The sequence below is a fragment of the Pelophylax lessonae genome, assembly GCF_965119305.1.
Source record: "Pelophylax lessonae genome assembly, chromosome: 1".
NCBI lineage: Eukaryota > Metazoa > Chordata > Amphibia > Anura > Ranidae > Pelophylax > Pelophylax lessonae.
The window spans coordinates 551,200,779-551,212,157 of NC_138768.1; the positions used below are offsets into that span (position 1 = coordinate 551,200,779).

At 44.5% G+C, this 11,379-nt stretch overlaps 1 protein-coding gene and 1 pseudogene across 2 annotated transcripts in view; one reads left to right on the top strand and one right to left on the bottom strand.

Annotated features, from left to right (window-relative positions):
• B4GALT1 (beta-1,4-galactosyltransferase 1) overlaps positions 1-11,379 on the bottom strand; it is a 174,171-nt gene that overhangs the window by 14,432 nt on the left and 148,360 nt on the right. Inside the window, exon 5 of the mRNA XM_082243793.1 lies at positions 711-815. Within this exon, the coding sequence (XP_082099919.1) occupies positions 711-815 (105 nt within the window). The remainder of the gene's footprint in view (positions 1-710; positions 816-11,379) is intronic.
• Positions 10,121-11,379, top strand: part of LOC309544524 — a 7,584-nt pseudogene continuing 6,325 nt past the window's right edge. The window contains exon 1 of the transcript in view: positions 10,121-10,147. The product of the transcript in view is annotated as an uncharacterized misc_RNA (transcript). The remainder of the gene's footprint in view (positions 10,148-11,379) is intronic.

The window sequence follows — 11,379 nt, forward strand, 5'->3', positions numbered from 1 at the left end:
GGCGGCGACTGTCGGAGGACGTAAGAGAAAACGGAATTTTTGTAAAATCTTACCTGTAAAATTCCTTTCTCAGTCCTCCGACAGTCGCCGCCCCCGCCCCTCTTTTGGGGTTTGAATGTATACTCTACTGCTATTCCACTAAAACTGAGATATGGTTGCAGGAAGTAGGAGGGTATTGACTGAGGGGACCACCCCTTGAGGGTGGGATATGTTAAAGCTTTATTGTTAACATATTCTGTTGCCTAGCTACTCCTTCGGAGCAAAGTCTAATACCCCATATGTGACGAATATGAAGAGGCGGCGACTGTCGGAGGACTCAGAGAAAGGAATTTTACAGGTAAGATTTTACAAAAATTCCGTTTTTACAACTGAGGGACATGGGGAAGGGTGGGGCCTTTTAACAGCTGTGAACTGATTCTGTTTCCTGTAGGGAGGAACCTCTCCTCTCTCACTTGTTTGCTGTCCTGGAAGGTGAGGAGAAACTGTTCTTTACTGGCAAATCTAGGCAAAACTAGCATTTAATCCATGCAGTGGCAAGGGGGGCACCACTGCAAGGGTAGTTTTTTTTTATATTTCTGGAGTTCATGTTTAATGGACAAAGTTAACGCCTCGCTCAATTTAAGCAAGCTAAACTTCTATCCAAGATGATGTCAAAATGTCTAACCAATTCTAACAACTATTACTACATTCAAGACAAAAATAAATTTTACCGTTTTGGATTTGGGTCATTCTTTTCATCTCGTTCATGACGGATCATTCTGCATTTTCCTGTAACAGCATCTGGACGAGAGATTGACATTCCCTTTGATGCAATTCTATTGAAAAAAAAAAAAGTAAAAAATGCAGAACAGACCTTAAAAGCACACATGCACGCATTTACAGTATTCCTTATTTATAATTTATAAAAAGTGCAGTAGAAGCATTTAGGATAATCTAAGAGAAAATAATTTATTTTGCAATCTCATCAAGTTTCTTATGATCTCTAAAAGCATAGCAGATGAGTAAATTAAGGTCACCAAGGAACCCCACAAAAAAAAAAGCAAAGAAAGAATGGCTCAGCCAGGATGCCTATTGTTGTCAAATCTTGGAAAATAGACTAAAGCTACTAAGCTGAAATTTCAACCACCCTACTTATAGCCCAGTATTTAAAGTGGAGTTGTACCCAAAAGTGGAAGCACTGCTTATCAGCTTCTTCCCCCCATACCCTCCAGTGCCATATTTGGCACCTTTGTTTTTGACATGTACCCTTCCCCACTTCCAGGAGACCGGGCTTCGGCAAGGTCCCCCAGAAGTTCGCCCCCCCCTCATCCTTTTCCCCCCACCACCGGGCCATTCATAAAGCGCAGTGCGCTTGGTGCATGCGCAGTAGGGAACCGGCTGTGAGGCCGCAAGGCTTCACTGCCGGTTTCCCTTATAGGCAAAGGCGGCGGTAGCACCCGAGAGCCAATGGAAACATCAGCTAGGGTGCCGACATCACTGGATTCCAGGACAGGCAAGTGTCCTAATATCAAAAGTCAGCAGCTATAGTATTTGTAGCTGCTGACTTAAATTTTTTCGGGGGGGGGGGGGGGGGGGGGGGCTGACCTCCTCTTAAAGAATAAGTTCACCTTTTAAACAAGAAATAATAAATGCACATTTTTGCAGGTAGTAAAATATGCATTTACCATTTTTTGTTTTTGGAGCCTGCAAAGAATTGCACCAGCGATCAGCAGATTGTAGATGCCATGCACGTTGTAGGTCTTCTGCAGACCTCTCAGTGTATCTGTATGTGCGCAACCTCGTACAAGTAAGCAGATACTCACTGACAGGAAGAATCAATTTGCTACCGCAGCGCTCAACAGCGCCGTGGTAATTCATTAAAGACTACAAGCCGACAGCCACAATGTAACTTAAAGGTATTGTAAAGGCAGAAGGTTTGTTTTTTTATCTTAATGCATTCTATGTATTAAGACAAAAATAAACTGTGTGCGCAACAGCTCCCCTCATACTTACCTTAGCCCATCTCCAGAGATGTTGCAGGAATGTCTCAGCTGCCCTGGAATCCCCTCCTCATTGGCTGAGACAGCAGAGCGGTGCAATTGGCTCCCGCTGCTGTCAAAGTCAGTCAGCCAAATCGTGAAAGAGGGGGCAGGGTCTGAATGGACACAGGGAGCTGTGACATGGCTCGGGTGCCCCCATAGCAAGCTGCTTGCTGTGGGGGCATTCAACAGGAGGGAGGGACAAGGAGCAAAGAAGAGGGACTCGATTAGAGGAGGATCTGGGCTACTCTGTGCAAAACAAACCGCACAGAGCAGGCAAGTATAAACATGTTTGTGATTTAAAAAAAAAAAAACACAGAAAAACGAAAAACTTTACAATCACTTTAACTGTATCTGACCACAAATCGAAAATTATATTTAATTTTTAGTATTCGAAGGCCATCTATTTAGGACATTTTATCACTTGAGAACACCCCTCCCATGTTATTTACTTACTGGAATCCATCTGCCCTTAATGTGATTAACACCCTAGAAAATTGTGTGCATGTGAAGCACAATATCCATGAGCTGTTGGTACACTTTTGTAAGGTCAAGTAGGCATGCTTAGCTGACAAAGCCCCTCCTCAAGATGAAAGGAGAAAATGCCCATTAAGATTGCTGGGATGTATGATAATCACTTTGGCCTAGGTCAGGAACCAAATGAAGGGTAAAGAAAAAAAAAAGTTTAAACACAAGTAAATATACCTTCCTATCCCTTTACGAAGTCTAGCAGCATAAGGATTACAAAAAAATCAATATTGATTAGGGCAGTAAAGTTCTGCTTGAAAAAAAAAAAAAAAAAAAAAAAAAACTTACAAGACCTCTCATAACTTTTCACAAAATGCATCATTAATTTTTCTGAAGACGGTTCTCCACACAGACTACAAAAAAATTAAAAAGCAGACTACTTGAAAATGAGATCCCACTGAAAGCAATAAAATAATTAAAGTAGATCTAAGCTCTAAATGCATGACATTTAGGTTACTAAAGCACCATGTTTCAAAGGATTGTCATGTTTTTAATCAATCACTTTCTGCCAAGCCTATCAAAATAACACAGCTGGGTGGGAGCTTTCTTATCCTGGGTGGATGTCAAATGATATCCTCTCGCCAACATGCTCCCCACAGGATCAGACACAGTCAATTACAGTGATCAGTACCAGGCCGCAGTGATTGGCCCAGTTACCATGTGATCGCTGTGATTAACCACATAATCACAAGTCAGTCATAAATGGCATTCCATTCATGATGGCCTGGTTTACTATCATGATCTCTGATTGGTCACAGTGATCAAATGGTACAGGGCCGCTGTGTTTGGCCCTGTACCATGTGATAGCTGCAGCCAATCACAGTATGGTGACACTGTACTACTCTGGTGACAGTATGAAAAAAATAAATTATAAATCACCCTGATCACCGCCACAGCAGTCACAGTGTCCAAATAAGAACGTATGCACGTTTACTATGCTCCCTGAATAGCTATCAATGCCAGGATCGCTTTTAAAAGCATTTGACTGGCAATAAGGCATTGTATCACCTCCTTACCACCTGTTTTTATCCCCTTGGATCCCACACAAGTAACTCCATTCACTTGCATTGGTCACGTTTGGCAGGCATACAGGGGGCATGATTCCTACCACAGCTGCTAAACAAGCATTGCAGCCATGGCAGGTGTACACCCCCAGCCGCTGCCTCTGCAGCTAAAGGAGGTTAGAGATTGAAGAATGGTAAACTCAACAGCAAGATTTTACCGACCCCCACAACCTCACATGTAAACAATCCCTAATAGTGCTGCCAGTCACAGTTCTCTAATCACCACCACACCAGCCCAGTGTAGCTAGAATCCGTGTTCCTGATTTTCCTGTTTATTGACCATGTTTCTTCCTCTCGCCTGGACCAATACTTTGCATGTATGCAGACCCTGTCTCTACCTGCAAATGAACTAACCCATCTGCATATACGACTGACTATGTTCCTGTGCCTATTTTAGGGATGGAGGCGTTATCACTATAAGTGTTACCGGACCGTCTATCTTTATTGTATGTTCCTGTGAAACAGTCCCAGCCATCCCCTGCAGACAACTGCACTCCTGGAACCACAGAAACCTGGAGCCCTTTTCTTCCATTTTATTAGCCTCCTGTAGAGTGAAAATGGCATCCCTTGGGACAGCCACATACCAGTAGGCTAGATTTGCTTGGCTTACAGGAAATGGGACTGCTATAGATGACACTACACCAAGTTATATTCCATGACCACTTGTATAGAGGCAAACATTACAGTAGATTGTAGTGAATTGGATTGAGGCACTGAGGACTTTCATGGTACAGTAAGTGCTGTTCTTTGGATTTTGGATCCCTTTTCTTGGATGATTTTCTCTGGCTGTTACTTCAGTTGCGCTAGGTCTCTGCATTTTTTTCTTTTAGACACTGGATTGCCTAGCTTATTTGATTTCCATCATAGACAATTGAGTCTTTTTGGTTTCTCTTTTACCAGCTCTGTTGAATTACATGGTTATGCGGTTTATACAATTGGACAAGGTGAGGGTCTTTGACCTTTTTTGTTTAACATAGTTCAATATTAGTCATGTGTGCATGACCAGCAGGGAATGTTTTCACCTGGGAATTTTATTATAGTTTTCCTTTTCTATATAACCTTTAGGTCATTAGCCCCTCTACAAGACACCATATGTCTGTACCTGCTGCCATCTGGTCTACCGCCACTGTGGCTATTTAGCAGATTAACATGTCCCTTGTTTAGCGCTATTTTCTTTGCATTTAATCAAGGTGAGCCCTTTTGAACATCCTAAAATGCCTGTCCTAGTATATGTGACTGCTTATGTTGTTACCGATTATGCATACTTAAATGCTTCTAGAATCATCTGATCCAATCTGTTATCTGTGACAACTGTCTATCAATATATTAGGAAATTGCTAGGTGTGCATCTATTGTATGACTTTCTGCAACTTCTTGGGGGTTTGCGTTATATGTACCACAAGTGGGATGGACCCATACTGAGCCATTCTTGTAACCATACAATTTATCTTTGCCAGTTTTTATCCACTCATACCTCCACCCGAGTCCCGCACTCGCCCCCGGGAGACTGACAATTTTGGACTTACCATTCTCTGGTTTATTAATTTCGTACCTGGTGAGTATGGTTTACCACGCCTTTGTGGCATTTGGGTATCATTGGGGGCAAATTCAGGGTCTATCCATGTTTATATTCACTCTTTGGTAGTTATTTAATCTCTGTGATGATGTGCACATATTTAATTGCACATTATTATGTTTATGCTCATGTTTACTAGGTTTGTTTTTCTATTTATTATTTTGAGTTTGTATTTTTACCACAGAACAAACATTCCACTTGAACCAAACTGCTGAAAAAGCGGACATTCAAAACATACAAACGTGTAGAGTATGAGATTGGAGCCATGCTATTAGAGATCCCCCATAATTGGTTAGTTAATATCCAATCTGTATTAGAGGAATTTTCGTTGTGTTTTAATTTGTTTGTCCTTAAGTGGACAATAACGCCTCCTATTCTTTTCCCTTTATAGGTGATTTTGTAATATCCATTGATGTAATAAACTTCAGCATAATTTTTATATAACAATTGTGTTGAGAGTTCTTACTGTACCATGAAAGTATTCAGTGCCTCAATCCAATTTTCAACTCTATGCTTAAATATATAGGATGAAAGCACATTTTGTATTCAATAGTTTATGTAGCACACACCTTATGTCAATTACAGCACATTGGTTTTGATACAATTGGTTGATTTTTGCAATTCACAATATACAATGTCTGGTACGTAATCAGCCCAGGCACTTAAAGTTTCACACATGTGGTTATGCCGTTGTATGTACACAAGTATGCTCATGCTGTATTTGAAAATATCTTCTTAAAATTGACAACTTTTTTTTTTTTTTTTTTTAAACACAAACTCATACTGGTAACGTATTTTCCAGGAACCTTTCAGGACAGCCACCTCAGTGACCTTGGCTACACCCTTCTGAGGAAACAACGCCTCAACCATGTAGATTTAAACCCCGTCAGCCAGTGCCCTTCAGTCCTCCAAGAGTACCTCCGGCCAGCAGGCGAGAGACAGACAGATCATATCAACCTCCATATTTTTGACCGTCATGTCCAGAACTTCTTCGGGTGTGTAACGGTGCTCTCCTGAAAGACTACTGAAAAAGAGGTTACCGATAAGAGTAACTGTTTTTCCCCCCTCGTCTTTCAGAACAGCCACCTCTGAGAGGATAAGCAAGTTTTTTTTTTTTTTTCTAAAGCCCGTGGTGTGTGAAACACACTCAAAAGACTTAACACCCGGTGCATAAAAAAGTGAACACACTCAAACCGTGAGACACACAAAAAGTGCACAAGGCGTACACATGGCCCTCCTCTGAAGAGGAAGGGCCCTGACCCTGATCCCCCAGGGCACGAAGCTCCTGACAGGGACTGAGGTACTCACTTAGGTCTGCCCAGCCGAAGCCAGGCAGACCCCGTTCTCCAGGGGGACTGCCGAAGCAGCCCTCCCCAAGTACTAGGTGGCGCTCCCCCGAAGGGAGACCCCATGAGAGAGGGCGAACTAAGCCAGAAGGCCATATCCACCCCCTCCCAAGACTTTCAGGGCAGGCCCGAGGACCTATGCCATACTCATCGTGCAAGTTATTCAACCAAAAAGGGACAAACGTGACACAAGACAAAGAAAAACAGAGTGGGGAAAAGGGAAGTGGAGAAGTGCTGGGTAGTGCCAAAGTGCAGGACCTTGGCAGGCCAAAGGCCCGCCCCAAGAGGCAGGTGCTGAAAAAGTGTGATGGTGCAGTGACCAAGGTGCCGAAAAACTCAGGTGAGCTGCCCCTCACCAGTGAGAATTAAGGCACCCCTGGGCTGCCACCCCAGGGGCACGTACACCACGGGCTTTTTCGGTCTCAGCCCATGGCCAGACCCAGTATAGCCCTTCCTGCCAGGAGGTTAGGAACGTAGACAGCTTAGGGAGAGCCTCCCTTCAACTGGGATAAAAATGGCCCCCTTGTCAGCCAAATTCACCCAGGAGGAAAGGCCCTCCCACCACCATCCGCATTTCCACCGATTACATCCAGGAGCAGTACTGGAAGGCCCTGAGAGCCAGTACAACTGCTCCCAGGTCTCTCCAGTTTGAAGATCGCATTGAATCTTTGCTCTTCCAGGATCCTTGCACCAATCGGGAGGTCAAGTGTGCTCCCCAACCTGTGCCATTTGCGTCCGTAGGGTCGAGTCTGAACACTGAAGGGACCCATGAGGGACACTAAAGGGACCCATGAGACACCCAGAGACAGGTTCGAGACCCTTCACCAGGGAGATCTTTTTATCTGTACAGGTACATGCACCAGGGAATCCAGAGAGCGCTAAGTGCGGTCCCACACCCCGAGGATAAACAGTTGTAGAGGGCGGAAGTGAAGTCCCCATCCACTGTACCGCTGGAATCGTGGCTGTTTGCAACACCAGTGCCGACATGGCTGGTCTTACCTATACAGGCCGACTGCTCTGTATAAGGCTCATAGCTCTATCTTCTGACTCCTTTTCAAAGGGAGAAAGACCTTCTGAAGTGTGGAATCTAACTCGTAGCCCAGAATGGTGACCTTTATGCGGGCACTAGACTGGACTTTTCCAGACTCTCGAAGAATCGTCTTGATACAAGTAGATCCCTGGACAACTGTTCCTGAGAAAGGGCAAACAGCATCAAATCGTCCAAGTAAGCAATAACTGAAACGCCCGGGGGACGGGGGGAAGAGGACAGAGAACCTTCTGATATAGGAATGTGCAGGTAGGCGTCTCAGGTCTATCGAGGCCATGAAGCAGCTTGGGGGAAGGATAGCCCTTATCGAGAAGATCAAATCCATCCTAAATCCTTTGTAAGCAACTGAGGAGTTTAAGGGTTTTAGGTCCAGGATAAGCCTGTACTTGCCCGAAGGTTTCCGGGCGACGAACGTGGGAATAAAACTCTCCGCCTATCTCCTTTGGTGGTACATTCACCACGAACCTCTGCTTCTCTAGCTCTTTCTAGGGAGGAAAGTATTTTCCATGCATCTTGGTAATGCGGTGATGAACATCCTGCGTGGAAGGGGGCTTAATCTCTTAAATTATAATCCCGCCTTCCGATCCCCAAAATGAACTGACTGGAGGTGACCGCTTCCCACTGTGGGAGGAAGGTCCCCAATCTTCTTCCCACTGTGATCAGCTCGTCATTGAGTTTTTTGGACTGTTCAAGAGGGTGAAAAATCACTCCCCCTTGGCCCTTGCCCCTTTGGTCCCAAGATTTCTTCTGCCCCTCGGTCCAGAATTTTTTTTCTGAGGGTAAGACTTTTTATATTGTTCATTGCTTCCACACTTGACAGGAAAGGATTTTTTCCTGTCCGCCGTCCGATCCAGGACAGTTTCTAAACCTGGCCTGAACAGGTGGTTACCTGCAAGGAGAATTCCGCAAAGTTTAACCTTAGACCCGCTATCACCCTGCCAAGTCTTAAGCCAAAGAGCCCTCCTTGCTGAATTGGCCAGGGCTGAAGTTCTAGCGGACATGCGTACAGATTCGGCTGACGTGTCCGCAATATAAACTACGCCCCATAGAAGCGCAGGAAAGGACGACAGAATTGTCTCCTTCGAGGTGCCAGCTTCAATGTGCGCTTTAATCTGGGTTAGACAGTACTCCAGATTACGGGCAACCACCGTCATAGCCATGGCGGGTTTAGGATTCCCCAACGAGGAATTCCAGGTCGTTTTAAGGAGAGAATCCATCCTTTTATCCATGGGATCAGAAAGGGCCCACATCCTCAAAGGCTAGGTCTGTCTGCCTTGGAAACCTGAGAGAAGGCCTCGTCTATTTTGGGGACTTATTCCACACTGACGCGTCTTCCTCAGAAAAGGGAAATCTCTGTTTCAGGGCCCAAGAAAAGAAAGTCTTCCTCTTGGAATCCTGCCATTCTTCTTTGATTGCTTCTACCAGGACTTCTTGTCCTGGAAAGACCTTTTTTGTTCGCCTAGGCCCTGGTACATCTGGTCATGAAGAGATAGTCGTCTTCTCGTCCTGGATTTCCAAAGTGGTGTGGCTAGCTCCCAAAAAATCCTCCACCTCTTCCAGGGTTAATTTGTAACTAGAAGCTCTAGCGGATTCACTATCCACCCCTTCTCCCACTGACTCCCCCTGGTCCCCCTGGGACCCTGAAGGTGTACTATCAAGCTCCTCACCTTGAAAATAAATCCTTAAAATGATTGAAAGGTGCTGGAAAGCTCCTTGACAGATGCAGTCAGATCAGTACACTACTCCACCGAATGTTTCCTGACTAGGCCTTCAACACACTCCTTACAAAGCACCTTGGTCCAGGATTCCCCCATAGTAGCCTTGAATGCTGGGCATCTTCTCTTGGAACTATGTGGTGATTTAGACTTGGTCTGGGGCCTTACCCTGTAACAAAAGGAATGAACAAAGACTAAACACCCATACTGGGTCCCCAGCACATGAAAGCACAGCATGTCCTAGGACCGACCACCACCACAAAATACCCCACTCCCTCGCCAGACCACTTGGGGGGGGGGGGGACTACACCATGGAGCTACTGGGGAAAAGGGAAATCCACCCCAGGGTTCTCCTTACCTTGGAATGGCTTCACTTGGAGCAGTACATGTGGCCTGTGCCTCCAGGAGTGATCACAAGCCTGCTGTGCCTCCAACTGTCCCCCAGCATTCAGCTCACACCGGCCTATCGTCCGATCCGCTCTCCAAATCCCCCACGGCCGAGACTGGAAGCAGCAGGACTTTTGGCCCAAGTGCCACCCACCCCCGAAAGCTTCACTGCTGGCCGCAAGATGCAGAAGGATCAACCACACCTCTGCAGCGCCCCCCGAGCGACTAAGAGCGGACCCCCACAGCCTTGGACCCCCGAGGAGAAGCTGGGTGACGCAAGCCAGCTCAATAGATAATCTGCGCATTGGAGAGACCTTAGCCTCCCCAACAGGAAACACAGCCTCCCTGGCTGTTTCAGCCCTGATTCCTGTTGATTTCTCCCCACCAGAGGAAACACCAGAACTGAAGGGCACCGGCTGACAGGGGGTTTAAATCTACATGGTTGAAGCAATGTTTCCTGACAAGGTAGGAGCCAAGGTCTCTCAGAGGTGGCTGTCCTGAAAGATGAGGGGGGGGGGGGGGGGGCGGGCGATACATTTAAATTTTCATTCTACATTTCCCAAAGACTTGTGGGAAAAAATGTCTGTAAAAGACTCACCATGTCTCTTTGAAAATACCTTGGGGTGTGTGCCTTTGAAAATGTGGTTATTTTATGGGCGTTTCCACTGTCCTGGTGTTCCAGGGCCTCCAAAAATGTAATATGTAGTCAGGAAATTAAATGCATAAAGACCCTTGCCTGAAGGTACTCTTTGGATTTTGTACTCCTTAGATTTTGGGCCCTCCTGTGTTACTAGGCGATGAAAAAGTCTCACAAATGTAGTATATCCATATTCAGGAAGAGTAGAAAAATGTGTTTTAGAGTTTAATTTTAAGTATGCCTGTAATGTATGGCAGGAATATCTTGACAACTTTGTGTACAAAAAAAAAAAAAAAAAAAAAAAAAAAATTAATTTTATTTCCTGCATTTTCTAAAAAACCTGTGGAAAAATATACTATTCTCAAAAGACTCAATAAGCCTCTTCGAAAAAAACCTTACAGTGTTTGCTTTCAAAAATAGGGTCTATTGTGGGTGTTTCCACTGTGCTGGTGCTACAGAACCTCCAAAAATGTAACAGGAAGTCAGGAAATAAGATGCACAATTTATGTGCAACTTATACTCCTAGAAAGCCCAAAAGTGCTCCTTGAATTTTGGGCCCCTCTATGCAAGTAGGCCGTGAATAAGTCCCACAGGTGTGGTATCCTCAAACTCAAGAGGCATAGAAGTATGTGTTTTAAGGGGGTAATTATAAGTATGCCTATGCTGTGTGTTAAACAACCTGCTGAAATGACAACTTTGTGAAGGAACAAAAACAAACACTAATTTTCGTTAATGTCTTCATTTTCCAAAAAATGAAGGAAAAAAAAAAAACCGACCATATCTTAGATTGTCTACTTTCCAAAAAGAGGTCACAGGGGGAGGATTTTTCACTCTTGGATTTTAGGGCCTCATGAAATGAGATAGGCAGTCAGTACAACAGGATTTATCAATTTTCTAAATATATAATACCATAGTTTGTAGTCTTTCACACAAAGTTAAAAACAAACTCGGATTTGGGTATTTTTACCCAAGAAAAGGTAGCAGAATATATTTTGGCCTACATTTATCAAGAAAGATTTTCAATTTTTTTTCTAAATTTTTGGTATTTTTTCCATTTATA